At 47.6% G+C, this 20,733-nt stretch overlaps 1 protein-coding gene across 1 annotated transcript; it reads right to left on the bottom strand.

The window, feature by feature from the left end:
* Positions 1–20,146: 20,146 nt before the first annotated feature.
* EI90DRAFT_3132801 (uncharacterized protein) lies at positions 20,147–20,420 on the bottom strand (the record flags this gene model as incomplete). Its single annotated transcript, XM_039064506.1, has 2 exons — positions 20,147–20,311; positions 20,364–20,420. 2 exons carry the CDS (start codon positions 20,418–20,420, stop codon positions 20,147–20,149), a joined length of 222 nt encoding a protein of 73 aa, XP_038909942.1.
* Positions 20,421–20,733: the final 313 nt, after the last annotated feature.

Here is a 20,733-nt window from a genome sequence, read left to right on the forward strand (position 1 = left end):
AGCCACACCAGCCTTCCCACCCCGAGTCTGCCTCTGGCACTGTGCCCAGCGTGACTCCTTCTACCTGCCCACTTGGCCCTCACTGGGCCACTATCATCCCCATGCCTGACTCCGGCCCAACTCCGAGTCCGGCACTGCTACCATTGCTATTGTGGCCCTACACTCCTTTGCATATTTATCTGTTATTGTTTGTTTTGACCCTTGGTCATTGCCAGCCGCTGTGCAGCCAACCCTGCTCTTTGTTCCCTTTTGCTTCCGGACCCTTTGGCCTTCAGCCCAGTGTCATATCCATCTACGGCCATTGTCCTCCACTACCTCTGATCCTTCCAGACTACCTCTGCTCCTTTGTCACTAACCTCGGAGCCCCCGTATTCCACAATCACCTCTGACTCCCTCGATGGTCACCACCCCCTTAATTCAATATATTACCTACACCTCCCTAAGTATGGAACCCTGAAGGCTTCCGGACAGCTCCGATGTCTGCTAGCACACTCCCACCCCTGCTGGGCAATTCACTTGCTTGCCCTGCAAGTGTACCTTTGGGCCTATCCCTCCTTTCCATTTCTGGGTTATAATAGCCCACCATTCCACTAACCCCGTTGTTGTGGGGACAAGTCCATGCAGGTCAAACCAACCCTTATCACACATTTCACCCCCTACTGCATCAGGGACTAGGATTGGTGAGTCGTGGTAATAGTAGGAGTTGTAGAGACTGTGGATGTGGTTCTGACGAGTCTAAGATCGTCGGATTTGGTGGAGTGGTTGAGGAGATATGACTTTTTCTTTATTTCCTTACTATTTTCATTCATTCACGCATGTGACTTTCCTTTTATATTTGTATTGGACTCTTCCATGACAACTGTACAGATGGTTAGTTAGAGGTAGAGAGGGTTATCAGCACCGTACTCCCAAGGACCATCCTACCTGAGAGATAGAGAGAGACCTACCCCCCAGACCTGGGTCACAAGTCTAGATCGATAGACCCGTTACACCATATTTCAGACTCACTGGGGTTGCCTTGTTGGGGTCAGGACTTAGGGGTCGTGGTCACATTGATATTAGAGCTAAGGTACAATAAAGTATCATACAGGATATATATAGGAGGAAGAAATGAATGGAAGCGGACCCGGGCTGGAGGCCGAAGGGTCTGGAAGCAAACAAGAATAAGGAGCGGGGTTGGCCGCATAGCAGCCGGCAATGACCGAGGGTCAAAACAAACAATAACAGATAAATAAAGGAAAGTGCATAGGGCCGCGATAGCAGCGATGGTATCGTAGCGGCACTGGACTCGGAGTTGGGCTGGAGTCGGGTGCGGGGATGATAGTGGCCCTGTAGGGGCCAAGTGGGCAGGGTAGGGGAGTCGCGCTGGGCACGGTGCTGGAGGCAGACTCAGGGTGGGGAGGTTGGTGCAGCAGTGGGGGAGTCGGCCAAGTGTAGGGGAGCCTAGGGGCAAGCGGGGGAGTGAGCAGGGAGTCCTCATGGAGGGTAGGGCTGAGGTCGGGGCTTGCGCTCATGCTTGCATAGCGGTAATGGGCTTGGGTGGCATCGGGATGGGTGGGGAACCGGCCGGAATGCATGGCCATGACACCTAGTGATAAAATCAACTAGAGTTATCCCCCCTTCTGTCAGGGCACATCTTCAGGTCGCTAGCATAAGTGGCGCAGCGCCACATGGCCTGTATCCCCATCAGGTTCTTCTTCTTTTCCGCTTCTGATCTTCTATCATCTTTGATCCACTTCTACCAGTTATTAGTTAGTTGGCTAGTTACTGTCTTGTCAGGGCGCACCTGCCTGACCCAGCCCCACCCGGCCCCACTTCACCTGGTACCCCACCACCCAGTCCTCTCCTACCTCCTCCCCCCTTCCTCTTTCTTTCTCTCCCCATTTCACTTCCTCTTCATTTATTTCACTTTCTCTTTATTTTCTCTTTATTCTACATGGATGACCTTTCTCTGTATCAATGTACCATTGACCCACCTGCAGTGTGCTTATGACATGCCTGGCCTGGGCACTTCAGGCGACTCCCCACTATGTCCAACTCACATGTTCACAGCAGACAGGAGCTCAACCACCCAGTGGGGGTGGGAGCAGGAAGAGTGAGGTCTGGTGTCTGAGCACTCACCAGGCCATTGAGGTTTTCTCACAGATTGTAGGAATATCGATGTAGACATCGATTCAGATGTTGCAGGGAAGGTTCACAGTGGTGGCACAAGGGTGGCAGTTACAATTGTGGTACAAGGTTTTGGGGATTATGTATTTGATAAGGAAAGACATCTCTGTCAGGGCACACACCCTGACTAGCCCAGACCCGGACCCACATCCGGACCCACATCCACCTGCCATGCTTCCTGCATGCGCACACACTCCACGTGCCGCATGCTCTGGGCCCGGTTCATGTGACTTCCGGGTATCCCCGGAAGTTTTCCTGATATGGTGGCCACTGTGGGAAGATGAGAAGTTAGCTTCCTTCTCATCTTCTTACCCACAGTAGGTTGTGCCCTGGATAGGGCTGGTTACACCAGAGGCTGTGGACCATAGGGGAGGGTCATGGGGACCTGGGAGTCGTCCCCTGACAATCTCAGCATTTGCCATACATATCATCTGACTTCTGTCAAGAACCCCGAACGAAGGGGAAAGTGCGTGAGTCTGAATGCAGGTGGGGCTCAATTAGAGGGGATCTGAGAGCTCCGGTAGTGGACCAAAGCTTCTCCAGGAAGCCCAGGTCTGCTGGGTGGTACAAGAGGCTCTAAGAAGGATGTGGCCTCAGCGACTTGGAGGGAGCGCTGTGCCTCCGTTACGTCTCAGTTAGTCCTTATATTTCATGTGTCTGAGGTATCTTGTAGGAAGAGGTTGGGATTCACTCATAGGGGGACTTGGGGTAACTTTTAGTTGAGATTAGAACTGGCATACAACAGGTTCTAATCTACAAGTATTTATATATGGAGGAAGGGGAAGGACTTTAGTCAAAGTCTGAGTGATAATGGAAAACACCGAAAGGTGCCAAATGATACCGAAAGGTACCGAAAGGTCCCGAACGATATCCTTAACAGGGGACTGAGGTGTTGGGTCGAGAAGGGCAGAGTAAAAGGCTGGGGGATGAATGGGAACGAGAAATGGGTAAGAGGAAGTTAGCCAACTGAATGGAAAGAAGACAACAGTCATACTATAAATGGAAGGTGACTAATTTGTGATGATGTGAGTGGGATCACTGGAGGATGCAGGTAGCTCCAAAGGTGGAGTTATGTATCCGAAGGATGTTGGGTGACTCCAATAAATGAAATGGAAGGGGGAATGGTTTAGAGGTATGTCATGGGATGTCAGAGATCTGTTGGGAGTGTTAGAACGGGCAGATTCAGATGACTCCGGAGTGGAATCGGAGACTTAGTGTGGAAGGACCTCGGCCTCAGCGACTCAGGTGGAGTGCTGTGCCATTGCTGGTTGTCCTAGGGGTCCCTAATTTCAGATCTAGCAGAGGGAAAGTCTCTTGGGGGCATTTCAGGTCGATTTCGGACTGAGGTTACAAGTTACTATGTACATTGTATATAAGGAGGGGTCCGGAATCAAAAGGAGCGAGGGTACTCCGAAAGGAGAAAAAGGGAGCTGAAAGGAGGGACAACACCGAGGGTCAAGGGTTTGACTCAATGGTGTTTCCCAAAGGAGGAGTGAAGGGCCAAGGCCCAAGGAGGAAGGAGGGAGGATGGGAGTGGGGAATGGCCAGCTGACTGAATAGAAAAGAAGCAGCAGCCCAAATAGGAATGAGGGAGTATAGCGGAATTGAATGGAGCAATGCAATAGTTGCAAGGTCCAACATAAGTCCGGAAAGTCCGAACTCGGAAGTTAAACTCCGGAATATTGGCAAACATAATTAAATGGAATGAGCTAACCAATACAATGGGTATAAGCGGAGGTGGGTCAAAGTCCGAGGTTGGAGCTAAGACCAGAGACGGAGACATGAATGGGATTCCAGAGTGGAGGTCTGGAGTCGGGAGCATAGGTGTTGCGTACTCGTCTGGAAGGTGTCGAGGTTGAGGTCAGACCTGGAATGTTCCAGAGTCAGACTGAAGGTGGTGTTGGAGCCGGAGGTGGGATAACCTCTTGTGTTACAGATACGGAGTCTCCAACGACCATATCCGTCGCATGGTCAAAGACTTCCCCTCTCTATCGCTCCTCCCCTCTTTCTCCTTTCTGTCCTCTATCCCGCTACCCTATCCTCCTTACCCGTTCTACCCCTTTCCCCCCCCTTGTGCAAAGCTTTCCCCATTGGGGTTTTGGTGCTGGCCGAGGTTGTTTGTGTTTCGCGGGATTTCCCGTGACCTTACCATTTGTAGATAGTCACGCGTCATGTATGGAAACCGCCAAAGGCGGTTCCCGCTAACTAACAACTGCTCTACAACTGTCTCGTGTACCGTCTTCTGTAACAACCCTCCCTGTGACTCAACTGAACCTGTGTGACTGTACAACTCTCAATATGTCTTATAAGTCTGGTTATATCGAGTCCTCTAACGGCCCTCGCCGCGAGAACTCGAAGTCGAGAGTCGAAGACTCTCAACGTGTGTATCGTCCTATTGAACCTGTACCCTATGGGTCTTCATCACTCCGCTCTCCCCCCAGTACTCAACATACGACGTCCCATCACGATCATGGTGATCGTGAACACTATGAGGCCCACTTACCCTCGATGCCAGCACGTTCGCTACGCGAACGCCAAGTAGCCACCCATCCACCGTCTGTTTCTTCCTTTGCCAGTCATCATATGTCCCCGCCAACGGTACGTTCCCTTTGGGAACGCCAAGTCACCGAAGGCCCTAATAATCAGCCCTCATTGCACGCCTATGATATCAACCCGCTGTAGGAGAAATAATATTCAAAGAATAAAACAATGATCTATCAGAATAGTCAACGAACAGGTGACAAGTTCAGACGTTTAACAGATCTCATGATCTTTATGAGACTGGACAGACATTAGAAGATCATTATAAAATATCTACACCCATGTAGTATGAGATTTAATCTACTACAATCATGCCTAGAACTTGACATAGGTGTAATATTCAAAGAATATATCCCTACAACAAGAAAATAGCACATAGACGGCAGAATAAGAAGGAACATTGGGAAAGAAATGTAAATATCTCGGGAACCAGTAAACTTTTGACTGTAATCTTTTTACCATCTGGAAGGACTGTTTCTTAACTTTATCCACGATTTTGTTTCATTCTAAAAGCTTCAAAACTGACGGAGATATCGCTCAAACGGCGAAACACCTTATAATTCATATATATTTATTTGCTAATTCTTACAAAAGGTAATGTGACTCAAGGGAAATATATTGGCGCCCGGGAGTCTGGCGGACCGAATACCATATGATAGAGTATTCCCCGGCGCGGGCGGACAGTTTTTGATCGCATCAGAAGAGGAGAAAATGCTAAAAAACCGGATCTTGTATATTTTCCCATGATTCATCAAAACTTTTTGATTTTAAGCCCAAATAAATCGGAACAAAGGAATGATTGATGATCTGGATCTCGGATCATAAGCATGAAGTGATTCAGAAGTCCGCGGATCAGTTAATTAATTGGGAAGGCTCTAGAACATTAGTAATGATGTGGCTTCACAAAAAGGGGTCAATTAGAGAACAGTCTAGAAAGTTCCTTTATAGCCGAGTCATTTCTAAAGATAACCGTTCGTAATTAAGGCGGTGTAGAGCATAGCTTCAGCGCTACAAGATCCCGCTGAGATCGGCCCAAAAGACAAAGAAATGAATTACTTATTGCTGAGTCATGTCCTAAGTCCATTATTAAGCTTACACAGCCCAAGCCCCTATATCATTCTAGAACTATCTATAATACAAATGTAGCACATGTAACTAGTGCGAGGCGTGGGAGTAGAGAGGCCTCTGAAAAGCATAAAAGGCCACCGCTTCTGCCCCCTCTCAAACCTCAGGTAGAAATAAAAGTTTAATTCTCCTCACCAGTGGTTGGTTCGTTTGCTCCAAAAGATAAAAGCAAATATTAGTTGTTAGCTAATATAAAACTAACACGTCACTCTAAGCGTGAGTTAGGGTCAGTTAGACACAGCTGAACAAAAGTGTCATAGTGAGAATTAGTGAGAATTTGGTGGAGGGACTTCTTAATTGAATAATCTCTCAGCAATACTTGGTTATCACACCACAGGAGAAAAGTGAGCGATCCTGAACCTGCTAGATAACTAGCACGCACTCTAAGCGATAGAAAGAGCAGTTTGGTCACTCCTGTATTGAGTAACATTTATTGCGGAATTATTTTATTAGCAGTTTTCCTTCAGTAAATTATCAGGAAAATCACATCCTACTGAAAAGTGGTAAATATAGGTGTAATATTGACTAGAAATCATAGTAAAGTCAATATAGAATTTTATCCGTAGACGATCTATACATCAGGTGAGATCGTTGGGGGGTGTTTATTGTTGTTTAGACAGTGAACAATCATATATTTGGCAACCAAAACACGGTCAGTACGCAAATCAGCACAAACTCTAATATCGTTATTGGACGTAGGAAACTGGTTACATAAGGTGATCCAGCTCCGCTCCTTCACCGCTACCGGTACGTTCGCACTGCGAACGCCAAGTACCCGATGGCAACTACGCGAAGCTCTCACCCATCTCACCAGTCGCGACCTCGCACACGGTATGCTCCATTGAGGAGCGCCAAGTATCCATGGCTGACCCATCTGTCCTGATATCTCCGACTATCAATCATCAATCCCTTAATAGCTCACTACATCACCCATCGCGATCGATGGGAATTCGATCGCCCACTCCCAGGTCAGACTGGGATCACTCATCGATTACACTTCCAGTTATGGTACAAACTAGACATGACTCTCGCCTTCCCACTATAAGAACGGATCGAGGAATTGTCAGGGATCGACCCCTGACCCCGCTGTCAGGGCACCCAACCACACCCCAGAACCACCTTCCCAGACTTCCCCCACTTCCCAGACCTCCCCATCCCTACATACCTCTCACAACTTCAGCCCGCATGTGAGCCCGCGGGAAAAATCACATGGGTTAAGGCAAGCAACTCGCCTTAACCCATGTGACACCTTTTCCGAGTCGCGGGAACATGCTCGGCTTCTACCCGGAGTCACGTTATGAACTGTACAGTACACTTCCTTTTTATAGTAGCCAAGCGGGGAATAGGGAAACTTACCCTTCTTCTCAACTCAATCCCCGCTTAGGCAAGTTGTAGTTACCCTCTGTAATACATGACAACTCAATCCCCGCTTAGTCCCTTCAGTGAGTTTGAGGAGCTGAGGACAGGGTCTAGCGCCCAACCACCCGGGACACCGCGCACACTTAGGACTGAGGTCAGGCTGTCCCCGATCGAGGACCGAGCCCTGACAGGAATGGGGAATTTCCCCCATCCCCGTAACATCTTGGGAGTCGGCAAGGAGAAGGTGATGGAAGGGAAGTAGGGCTCCAGAGTCAGTTTCGGAGTTCTGGGAGCCCGGAGCAGAGGTCAGGATTGTATGGATATGACAGGGAGGTCAGAGCAAATCTGGAGTCTCTGAATGTTCCGACTTGGGACCGAGCTTCCAGGATGGGAGTGGCCAAGGTGAGGTGTGCTGCAAACCAGGCTGGAGCTGAGACAGTTGGGGAGGAAGGTGACTTGGGGAGTGGAGAGTTATGGTGTAGGGGATGATGAAGTTGTTAGGAAGGTGTGATGAGGTGGGAGAGTGTGGGGTCGGGATTCCAGGATATGACAACTTCTAACTATCTAATATAAAAGTCACAATGGTCAAGGGAAGTCCCTTGAAACTCAACAAATCCCCCAGCCAGCACCAAAACCCAGTGGGAAAGCTTGGCATGGGGTTTGACAAAGAACAAAGTGAAGAGAATTGAGAAAGTGTCTTACCTGTGTGCATGGTCTATAAGAATCTAAGCCCATTTCCATAACACCTGGTTTGGTAGTCGAGTAGGGCTGAGCAATGCTGACATTGTTGAGTGAGAGATGAACTCTGTGAATACATCTTCAGGGCTGAGGGCCACACCTGGTGTGTCCAAATCTGGATCAATCTGACACATGTGTGGTAGCTGATCTGTGTTCTCTGTGCCAGGGCAATTCCAGATGCAGCCAGGGACAAGTCAGGACTGGGGGGTTGCTGGCCCTTGAGATGGCTCTCACATAGTTGATGTTCCATTGTCATCAACCATTGGGACAGGTTGTGTGCTCTCATGGTGTAGACGTTGTAATGGGTCTACCTGTCAGGATCCGGACCCCAGCTGGGAGTGGCTGGAGGGTGAGGTTGGGTGTGGAAGCTGGGGTGCTCTCCCCAGCTGCTAACTCCTCGAAGTTGCTGAGGGGACTAGCCTCAGCCTTCACAGGGAATAAGCTGAGAAGAAGGGTAAGCTTCTCAGCCCCCTGTGAGGCCGACACAAAAGGACCCTAGGAACTATACAGTTCCCGCTTGCTGCCGACTTTCCATAACGGGTGTGACCTGTGGGAAAGTTCTGGGCGAGCTGCTTGCCCAGAATGTTCCCACGGGTTCGCGCATGTGCATCATTGTGTGAAACAGTGGGGGGAAGGATAGGGGGAATGGGGAAATGTGGGGAGAGGGTGGTTAGGGAAAGGGTGAGGGTGTCTGAGGGTGAGTGGGGTCAAGGGCTGTGCCCTGACACTATTGTTGTTGTGGGGACAGGTCCGTGCAGGCTAAAGCAAGCCTCATTGCACACTTCACCCTTTACTGCATCAGGGATTAGGATTGGTGAGTCGGGGTAATAATAGGAGTTGTAGAGGTGGTAGAAGTGGTTCTGACGAGTCCAAGATCGTCGGATTTGGTGGAGTGGTTGAGGAGATATGACTTGTTCTTTATTTTCCTTACCATTTTCATTCATTCACGCATGTGACTTTCCTTTTATATTTGTATCAGACTCTTCCGTGACAACTGTACAGTTAGTTAGAGGTTAGACAGAGTATCAGCACCGTACTCAAAGGACCCATACCTACCCTGACTAGATAGAGAGAGACCTACCCCCCCAGACCTGAGTTGTGAGTCTAGTTGGATAGACCCATTACATCATCTAGACTTGAGACAGAGAAAGGGGGGAGGGCGGTAGTGTCTGCAGGTGTGATGGAGGCTTGGGTTTTTGGGTCCTGGGGCACTAGTGGGTCTGTTAGAGCCTCAACTCAACACTCACCTACATCTCTCTTGGATGTCAAGGCTGAGGGTTATGAGGAAAGAGATCTCAGATGTTAGCAACTAACTCAGGGGAGACGTTAGAGTCGTGGATGGCATCTTTGCCACTTGGATGTAACTTTTCTTTAGTCCTTCACGGGTCTATTCAGTATTAACTTGTTATGTACAAGCTATTATCTATTTTATATGAGTTGGAAATGGAATGAATGGAATGGGGGAATGTAAACGGGCCATTAGGCAACCGTAAATAATGAATATCCAATTGGGAACAAAGAAACAATAAAAGAAATATGAATGAATGGGGAATATATGATAACAGGTCCGAACGAAATGGGAATTGTGAAAGTTAACTCCGCAACACTTCGCCACAGCGCCCGCCTATCCTCCCGTCAGCAACCTCCTCGTCTCCAGCTTTCCAACGAGCCCTTATTCGTCCCATTTGGTGCAGTAGTTCTTGAGATGTGGCCATTGACAGGTGCTGTCAAGACCATGTGAGACTCTACTCCAGGCTGAACCATCTGAGTATGGGGTTGCCATTCTGGGAAATGCTCCATGGGTGAAGTAGGAAGGCAGAGCATCACTAATGGGTAGAAAAATGGCTGGGTTGTATGTGTGGGTATGGAGGTCTGGAGAGGGGTGAAATTGGCAGTGTGGTTGGGCATGGGAATTTTGCTTGGGGTTGTTGGGAATGATGGGGAAAATATGGAAAAATAAGGAGTGAGTGTATGGAGTGTTGGATAGTGATAGAATGAGCATCAGGAGCATCAGCGGATATGTAGTGCATGTTGGTGGGCAAATCCTGCAGAATCTGATTTTTTTACCATGCACAGACTTGTCCCTGCAACAATGTTCTCTTTCCTGTGCACTATGAAGCAGTTCCATCCCCTTCTTGATTGGTGATGAAAGTGTAAGTGGTACTGCTGCTGATGTGTCCAATGATGTGACTGTACTAGGGAGCATCATCTTTGTGGTGATGACATTTGGGTTAAGTGGTGAAGGAGTGGAGCTGGATCACCTTATGTAACCAGTTTCCTACGTCCAATAACGATATTAGAGTTTGTGCTGATTTGCTTACTGACCATGTTTTGGTTGCCAAATATATAATTGTTCACTGTATAAACAACAATAAACACCCCCCAATGATCTCACCTGACATATACAGTAGATCGTCTATGGATAAAATTCTATATTGACTTTACTATAATTTCTAGTCAATATTACACCTAAAAATACCACTTTTCAGTAGGACATGATTTTCCTGATAATTTACTGAAGAAAAACTACTAATAAAATAATTCCACAATAAATGTTACTCAATACAGGAGTGACCAAACTGCTCTTTCTATTGCTTAGAGTGCATGCTAGTTATCTAGCAGGTTCAGGATTGCTCACTTTTCTCCTGTGGTGTGATAACTAAATATTACTGAGAGATTATTCAATTAAGAAGTCCCTCCACCAAATTCTCACTAATTCTCACTATGACACTTTTTTTCAGCTGTGTCTAACTGACCCTAACTCACGCTTAGAGTGATGTGTTAGTTTTATATTAGCTAACAACTAATATTTGCTTTTATCTTTTGGAGCAAATGAACCAACCACTGGTGAGGAGAATTTAACTTATATTTCTACCTGAGGTTTGAGAGGGGGCAGAAGCGGTGGCCTTTTATGCTTTTCAGAGATCTCTCTACTCCCACGCCTCACACTAGTTACATGTGCTACATTTGTATTATAGATAGTTGTCACAGCCGTGCATTCCAGCCCGTTAGCCACCCATCCCAATGCTGCCCGAGCCCATTCCCGCTATGCGAGCATGAGCGCAAGCCCTGACCTCAGCCCTATCCTCCCTGAGGACTCCCTGCTCACTCCCCTCCAACCTTCCTGCCCCAAGTCCACCTCCGGCACCATGCCCAGTGTGACTCCTCTACCCCACCCACTTGGTCCCTACAGGGCCGCTACCATTCCCATGCCTGACTCTGGCCCAACTCCGAGTCCAGCACCGCTACGATACCATCACCGCTATTGCGGCCCTATGCTCCTTCCTTTATTTATCTATTATTGTTTGTTTTGACCCTCAGTCATTGCCGGCCGCTATGCGGCCAACCCCGCTCCTTACTCATGTTTGCTTCTGGACCCTTCAGCCTTCGGCCCGGGTCCGCTTCTATTCATTCTTTCTCCCTATATATATCCTGTATGATACTTTATTGTACCTTAGCTCTAATATCGATTTGACCACGACCCCCAAGTCCTGACCCCAGCAAGGCAACCCCAGTAAGTCTGAAATGAGGGCCAAGAGACAGCTAGGGGGCACAGCGCTCCTTTAGAGTCGCTGAGGCCAAATGCCCTACCCTCGGGCCTTGTTCACGGCATCACAGCCATTGCGGCCTATAGTGGCCCACTAACGGTGACCTTCGGTGCCAACCCCAGACCAGTGTCTAACAATAGTTCTAGAATGATATGGGCACTTGGGCTGTGCAAGCTTAATAATGGACTTAGGACATGACTCAGCAATAAGTAATTCAGTTCTTTGTCTTTCGGGCTGATCTTAGCAGGGCCTTGCAGTGATAAAGCTATGCTTTACACCGCCTTAATTACGAACGCTTATCTTTAGAAATGACTCAGCTATAAAGGAACTTTCTAGACTGTTCTCTAATTCACCCCCTTTTTGTGGAGCTGCATCATTACCAATGTTCTAGAGCCTTCCCAATTAATTAAAAGTTCCGTGGACTTTTCACTTCATGCTTATGATCCGAGATTCAGATCATCAACCATTCCTTTGTTCCGATTTATTTGAGCTTAAAATCAAAAAGTTTTGATGAATCATGGGAAAATATACAAGATCCAGTTTTTTAGCATTTTCTCCTCTTCTGATGTGATCAAAAAGTGTCTGTCTGCGCCGGGGAATACTCTGCCATATGGTATTCGGTCCGCCAGACTTCCGGGCGTCAATATATTTCCCTTGAGTCACATTACTTTTTTGTAAGAATTAGCAAATAAATATATCTGAATTATAAGGTGTTTCGCCATTTGAGCTATATCTTCGTCAGTTTTGAAGCTTTTAGAATGAAACAAAACCGTAGATAGAGTTAAGAAACAGTCCTTTTAGATGGTAAAAAGATTACAGTCAAAGGCTTTTTGGTTCCCGAGATATTCACATTTCCTTTCCATTGTTCCCTCTTATTCTGCCATCTATGTGCTATTTTCTTGTTGTAGGGATATATTCTTTGAATATTATATTTCCCTACACCTATGCCAGGTTCTAGGCATGCTTGTATGCTACATGGGTGCGGATAATTACAATGAGTTTCTAATGTGCATCCAGTCTCATAAAGATCATGAGATCTGTTAAACATTTGAACTTGTTGGCTGATTGTTGACTATTCTGATACATCATTGTTTTATTCTCCAAATATTATTTCTCCTACAGTGACCATATTCCGGTCTTTTCAAATGACTTGCAAATGTTCTCCACTGTGGGGGCTTGCAGGTGAGCTTCTCCATAGATTTGGAGGAAATTATCCTTCATGACATTCTGACCAATAAACTCTGCATTCAGAACTGCTTTTGCCCATGCATTCTTCAGCAGTGAGAATAACACTACATCCAGGGGCTGAAGGGCATGGGTACAGTGGGATGGTAGGAGGTAAAGGACAATGTTATGATCTTGGCAGAACCACTTTTGTGGGAGGAGTGTCTGTTGTAGGTGGGCACTGTCATATCCCGGAATCCCGACCCCGCGTACTCCCACCACATCACACCTTCCTAACAACTTCACCATCCCCTACACCTTGCCTCCCCACTCTCCAAGTCACCTTCCCTCCTGACTGTCTCAGCTCTGGTCTGGTTGCGGCACACCGAACCTTGGCCACTCCCATCCCGGAACCTCGGTCCTGAGTTGGAACATTCGGAGATCCTGGATTTGCTCCGATATCCTGACGGACCTCCGACATCCCGTGACATGCCCTTAAACCCTTCCTCCACCCATTTCATTTATTTGAGTCACCCAACATCCTTCGGATACGCAACTCCGCTTTCGGAGCTACCCGCATCCTTCGGTGATCTCCCTCACGTTATCACTTATTAGTCATCTCCCATTCTTAGCACGACTACCTTCTTACTACCATTCAGTCGGCTAACCCCCTTTATCCATTTGTCTTCCCCATTCATTTTCCGGCCTCCAACTCCGCCCTCCTTGGCCTGACACCTCGGTTCCCCGTTTTAGATATCGTTCGGAACCTTTCGGTACCTCTCGGTATCATTCGGTACCTTTCGGTGTTTTCCCCATTTTGTCATTTTGGGCTTTGACTAAAGTCCTCCCCATCCTCCTTTAAATAAATACATGTAGATTAGAACCTGGAGTTCCTCAGTTCTAATCTCGACTAAAATGCCACCCAAAGTCCCTCTGAGTGATTCCTGTCCCTGTTCTACAAGACACCTCAGACATAAGAAATACAAGGACTAACAGAGACGTAACGGAGGCACAGCGCTCCCTCCGAGTCGCTGAGGCCGCGTCCTCCTTAGAGCCTCTTGTACCATCCAGCAGAACCGGGCTCCCTGAGAAGCTTCGGTTCACTACTGGAGCCCTCGGACCCCCCTCTAGTTGAGCCCTGCCTGCATTCGGACTCACGCATTTACCCCCTCTTCCATAACCGACAGGTTTTTTGACAGGCACAGCTGGTACTGCACAAACAAACTGAATATTGCAATTCCCCCATCCCAGCACATCCCCACTTCACAAACCACATCATACACGTCCTCATATACTATTCCTACCCTTCCATGATTTTTTCCCATTTTCCCAGACACATTCCCAGTCCCCACAGACCAAATTCCCATACCCACCCAGCAGCGCGGCCTGTCAGGGCACACTGGCCTAACCTGGGTCCACCCGGACCCACCCGGCCACACCACACCCGCTCCCCGCTGTCCATCCCTCTCCCTCCTCCTTCCTCCCTCTCTTCCCCTTTCCTTTCTCTCTTTCTTCTCCTTTCTTTATCTCATTCCTCTCATCTTCCTTTTCTTGTTTATTTCCTTCATTCTACACGGACCTCCTTCCTTTGTATCAATGTACTATTGACCCATCCGGCCCACACACCCCGGACGGCTTCCCGCTGTGCCCAGCATGTGCGCATGCAGTGGATGCTCTCGGGATCCCCCATGGGGACACCCGGATGCCCATGGCTGTACAATGTCACATGATGTCACACAATATCATTGAGGGTATTTGGGAGGCCTTCTCACACATGTACTTCACAACAGAACATGTTCATAATTTTGGGTCATGTTGGCAGGTATTCACATTCTTGTTACTCTACAATTTTAATGAAATTTTTAATGATGTTTTGCAACTCTGAGGTGTGGATTAGTGAAATCGGTCTCATTGGGGGGGTGAAAAACTGTACCCTAGTTAGAAAATCAACCAAAGTTATCTGTCATATCCATCCCCGGCCATCGACTTCCACTCCCTCTGATCCCTCCGGTCTACCTCCGCTCCTTCTTCACTAACCTCGGAGCTCCTGTATTCCACAATCTCCTCGGTACCCCTCGATGGTCACCACCCCCTCCTTTCAATTTATTACCTACGCCTCCCTAAGTATGGAGCCCTGAAGGCTTCCGGACAGCTCCGATGTCCACTAGCGCACTCCCACCTCCGCTGGGCAATACACTCGCTTGCCCTGCAAGCCCACCTTCAGGCCTATCCCTCCTTTCCGTTTCTGGGTTAACGCCTACCATTCCATTAAACCCGTAACCCAACTTGTCAGTAATATTCAATCGACTAATGTCTAACCCCGTTAGCTCCGCTCTGCTCGGCTCCACCATTTGCGGGCCTGCCCTCGTTGTAACTATATATATACTCAACTTGTACATAGGTTACACCTCAGTAATAAAATCGACTAGAGTTTACCCCCCTTCAGTTCTGGTTGCCAGTTTAGTAAGTTAGGGCACGGACGTGTTACTTGGCACAGTGCTCCTGGCATAAGTTGCTGAGGCCGAAGCCCTCTGCCATGGAGACACTCCTTCATCTCAACCTGGTCTCTGACATTATCCCTCCTTTCCAGAAGACTCCCAGTCTGTAAATTAGGGCACTGACATGTTAGTGGGCACAGTGCTCCTGGCTGAGTCGCTGAGGCCACAGCCCTCTGAAACACTGAGCTGTTCTCACTCATTCCAAATCCAGTCTTTGACAATATGTTTGTGCACAAAGCAATGCTCCATGCCCTCCTGGGAGTGCCTTGGAGTACCTGGCTAACTCCAGAGGAAATGTAGAAGTGTGAGCTGTTCCTGGACCAGCCAATCTCCTCCTGATTCTCTCCATGCTCTCCATACTCTGGAGCACTCAGTGTCAGGGACCAACCCAGGGTCGAGAGCATCTGGGTGTATCGCCCAGTGCTGAGGGCCCAGTAGGGTGTGATGCAGGCATGCATGGCAGCAGGCCCAATGCAGACAGACATCCCTGGCCACTCAGGCTGAAGTGGGAAATGTGAGAAGAAGGATACTTCTCAGTTCCCACTTAGGCTATGTTTATATACATGCAGTTGAGGCCATGTGGGAGGCACCACATCATCTACAGACACAGCCATGCCCATCCAGGTATCTCTGCGAGAGATCCTAGGAGCATCCGGTGCATGGGAAGTTGCCCGGTGCATCCGGGTCCGGGCGTGTTACATTGCAGTTGGGTCAATGGTACATTGATATAAGGAAAGTCATCTTTGTAATGAAAGAAGAAAGAAGGGAAGAAAGAAGGGAAGAAGAAAGGAAGAAGAAGAAAGAAGGGAGAAGGGAGGAAGCAGGGTAGGGGGAGGGTAGAGGTACTGGGTGGAGGATGACGGGATCAGGTGGGTCCGGGCCAGGTGGAGCAGGGTCAGGCAGGTGTGCCCTGACACTCAGGAGCATAACAATTTTTTGCTGATGTTGGTGACAGCCTTTGCATTGAGGATCCAGCAGTGACTCTTGTTGTTGTCAAAAACACCCCATTCCTAGCTGTGGTTCAAATATCCACTTTGAAAATTGACAGAGACAGTCTGTGAGGGTGATGAGGATTGGCTATGGAAAGACTGGAAACTAGAAATGGACCTTCACCCTATTAATCCAACTATCCAGCAAGATGCGGTGGCTGGATGTGCAACATTTATCTTCAAAAAAACTGTCACTGTTGAGTGCCTGTGGACTCTAAGGAATGTATGACCTACCAAAGGTGAAAGTATCTTCTACATTTCCTTACTGTCAAAAACCCAAGAGACGAGTCTGAGTGCAGATGGGGCTCAACTAGAGGGGTTCCAAGAGCTCCAGTAGTGAACTGGAGCTTCTCCAGGAAGCCTGAGTCTGCTGCATGTTACAAGAGGCTCTAAGAAGGATGTGGCCTCAGTGACTCAGAGGGAGCGCTGTACCTCCATTACATCTCAGTTAGTCCTTTATTTCAGATGTCTGAGGTATCTTGTAGGAGGGGGTCAGGAATCACTCATAGGGGGACTTGGGGTAAGTTTTAGTTGAGATTAGAACTGAGGTACAACGGGTTCTAATCTACAGGTATATATAGAGGGAGGAGGAGAAGGACTCTAGTCAAAGTCCAAGTGATACCAAAAGGTACCAAAAGGTTCTGAACAATATCTTTAACAGGGAACCGAGGTGTTGGGTTGAGGAGGGCAGAGTAAAAGGCCAGGGGATAAATGGGAATGAGAAATGGGTAAGGGGAAGTTAGCTGACTGAATGGAAAGAAGACAACAGTTGTACTATAAATGGAAGATGACTAATTTAAGATGATGAGAGCAGGGTCACTGGAGGATACGGGTAGCTCCAAAGTCGGAATTACATATCTGGAGAATGTTGGGTGACTCCACTAAATGAAATGGAAAGAGGAATGGTTTAGAAGTATATAACAAGATGTCAGAGGTTCGTTGGGAGGTCGGAGCAAATCTGGAGGTTCCAAATGTTCCAACTCAGGACTGAGCTTCCAGGATAGGGGTGGCTAAGGGTGAACATGCCAAAGTCCAGGCTGGAGCTGAGACAGTATGGAGTGGAGGGTGACATCGGGAAGTAGGCAGGTATGGTGTAGGGGATGATGAAGTTGTTAGGAAGGTGTAGTGGGGTGGGAGAGTGCAGGGTTGGGATTCTGGGATATGACACTTACAGAAACCCTGGTGGTAAGCCTGAACTTGTTTGGTCATGAGTTGCAGATGCTAACATCAGCTGAAGATGGTAGTGTGTTTTGCTGGGGAATTCATGAACAGCAAACGACCAATCTCTGACATCCATGGCAACCTCTGCCCCCTATGCAACATCTCCTTGGACTTCAATAAGCCATCTGGCATGTTGGTGCACATGGGGCACACATATGGCTCCTAGTGGATTGGATCAGATCAGATCTGGATCAGAATCCGCAGATATGCGGATCAACCACGGATTGTAGATAAAATGTTCCAAAGTTGCACTTCTCCAGAATTGTCCTTGACGAGAGCTTTCTAACAATCCCAAATTTGTCCATATTGGTGGAGAACTGATGGAAATATGGGGAGAACGGTGGAAAACTTGGAGGTCAAATGCCTAATTTGGGAATAACAGGCCTGGGTGGTCAAATAAGACTTGAAAAAATTGGAAGAAAATATAGAAACATAGGAGGGGTATCTAGAACAGTAGCGACAATAGATCTGCAGATTAGAAACTGCGGATATCATCCTGTCAAAAGCCAAATCTGCATCCGCGGATTTTTGGATAAATCTGCGGATATCCGAGTGTTATCCAATCCGCTAGGAGCCCTAGGCACACATTCTTTATGATGGCCGATTGATGTGCTCAGATCAACCATGTGGATTCTGTCTTCGTCCCTCTGGCCAATGCATCTTTAAACTCATAATCAAGGCTCACCAACCTTATCAAATTGATCTACATGCCTGTCACGACCCGGCGTTCCCCGGGGCCAGACGACCTCCTCCCTGACCTTCTCCCACGCCCGAACACTCCCCGCACACTCCGCTCGCCGCCCGTCGCCGTCTAGCCACTTCCTGCCACCTCTCCACAACACCTTTCCTCCTTGTCATTGAACGACCTAGCGGCGCAGAGCGCCGCGACCCGTTGTTCCATGTTTCGCCGCACCTTGTTATCTCGTGGCGAAGGTCACGCTTGACCTTCGCTGTCTTGAGCACGTGCTCTTTGTTTGTTTTCCTGTTTCTTTTCTCCGCCCGCAATCTCCGCGAGATCTGGTGACTTATTCCTTATTCAGTTCCCTAGCGCTTATATACGGCTTGTAACTAATGCCTGTACTGTAGTTCGAAATCAACTAGAATTACCCCCTAGAGCTTACCTCTGTCCCCGCGAGACCTCTGACCTTCTAAGTATCGGGACCGCGTCGAGAACGAGGCGCAACGCTCCTCCTCGAGTCGTTGAAGCCGAAATCCCGGCTCGCTCGCCTAAGTAGCCTCGGCCTCGAGATCGGTGGGGTTTATTCCTCGCTAAAGCTCGGTCGTGTGTAGGACGCCTATTCCACTAGCGGGCAACGCTCGGTCGCCTACGGCTACCTTCGGCGAAGATTCGCACGGTTCTGACAATGCCTCTCATTGCAACCACCTACCCACTTCATCATTCAGATATGCACCCACATCCAAATCTATGTCGCACTCACCATGCTCAAACATGCCAGTGGAATGTCCATTATGCAAAACAGTTGTGTGGAATACAATATGGAAGAACACTTGAAGTTATCTCACCCTACCAATCTAGCTCACTACTCACTAGACTATGCAATATCCACAGAGGAAATGTCAAGAATGAAAGGGAGGTGGGAGAAGATGTCACCATTGCTACAGAAGTTGTCCAGTAAATGCACAAATGGCTCAAGCAGCCAGTCTGCCATGCTCACCATTTCAGATGCACATAGTTCTCAGGTAGTCTTTGAGTGAGTAACCAATCATGTAATTATGGCTTACTGGGCTTTGCAGAACTATAACATTCAAAGATATGAACCACATAACTATGGACCCCAAGCCAATGTAGGGAGCCCTGGCTTGGAGTATGGAGCATATACAGTAACATTATTCGCCAGGACACACCTGTAAACCACACATGAAAAACTGCATGAAAGTGAAATTTGTGGACTTTTGAGGTCATTTTTGAGGCCCATTTTTAAGACCCATTTTTAAGACTTGTTTTTGAGGCCCACTTTTTTGAGTATGTATCCTCTTTTCAATCTCATATTCTCTCCTGCCATGAAACCTCATTTCCAATGCTTACATTGTAGTTTAGTGCATTGCCAATGTTGCCAACAACGATCCTATTCATTTTTTAATTTAAATTACAACACATTCACAGTACAACTAGTAAGATGGTGGTGGGGGCAGGCATGGCTGGACAAGCATGGTGCATTGACTCAGAGACAGACAGCATGAGGATGATGCAGAGGGTGGGTGGGGAAGGGTATTGGGGCATATAGGCACAGCATCTCAGGTGCCACATCGGGGGTGCACACTGAAATTAAGATGCATGTGTCAAAACTATGGCTCCTAGCAGATCGGATCTGGATCAGAATCTGCGGATGTTTAGAGGTTTGAAACAAAATCCGTATCTGGCAGTTAGAAATCTACAGATATGCAGATCAACCATGGATTGTAGATAAAATGTTCCGAAATTTTATTTAGTCAGAATGTCCTTGACGAGAGCTTTCTAACAACACCAAATTTCTCCATATTGGTGGAGAACTGATGGAAATATGGGGAAAATGGTGGAAAAATTGGAGGTCAAATGCTTAATTTGGAAATAACGGGCCTGGGTGGTCAAATAAGACTTGGAAAAATTGGAAAAAAGTATAGAAACATAGGAGGGGTATCTAGGACAGTAGGCGACAATAAATCTGCCGATAATCCACCGATCTGCGGATCAGAAACCGCGGATATTATCCACTGAAAATCCAAAACCGGATCCGTGAATTTTCGGATGCAGTTGCAGATATCCACTGATCATCTGATCCACTAGGAGCCCTAGTCAAAACCAATGTGCACACTTCAAAACTGGTGTAGGAACCGAAGCAGATGGTGCAGGGATGTGGGAGGATGTGGTGGGCAGGGAGAATGAGGCATTACTTTGCAAGGAGGGTGGAAGGAACTGGGCTGGGGCTCTGGAACGACTTTGTGGGTGTTGGGGACCATACTAGACAAGTGAGAGGGAATAATCATCTGGGGGGTAATGTTGTTAATCTTACCTGGATACCGGAGCTTCCTAAGTGTCTCTCAACACTGTTGTGGTACAAAGATGTCATGAAAAAAGTTTTGGGACACGTGACTTCTCAATGTTGGAAAGCTTCTGGGTTTGGCTGAACTAATTCATTGAGTCACCCATGATTCCAGTAACTAACTTTGTTAACAAGAATATGCACTTTTCACTGCCATGGGTTTGAATATAACACCCTACCATCCATACCTTATCTATGGAGCATATTCTGTAACATTATTTGTAAAAACACACCTGAAAAACTGCCCATGAAAACTGACATGAAATGTGAGTTTTGAGGCCATTTCAAGGTCAGTTTTGAGGTTGGTTTTTGAGGTTGGTTTTTTGAGGTTGATTTTTGA

This window comes from Cantharellus anzutake, assembly GCF_015039405.1.
Source record: "Cantharellus anzutake strain C23 chromosome Unknown EI90scaffold_93, whole genome shotgun sequence".
NCBI lineage: Eukaryota > Fungi > Basidiomycota > Agaricomycetes > Cantharellales > Hydnaceae > Cantharellus > Cantharellus anzutake.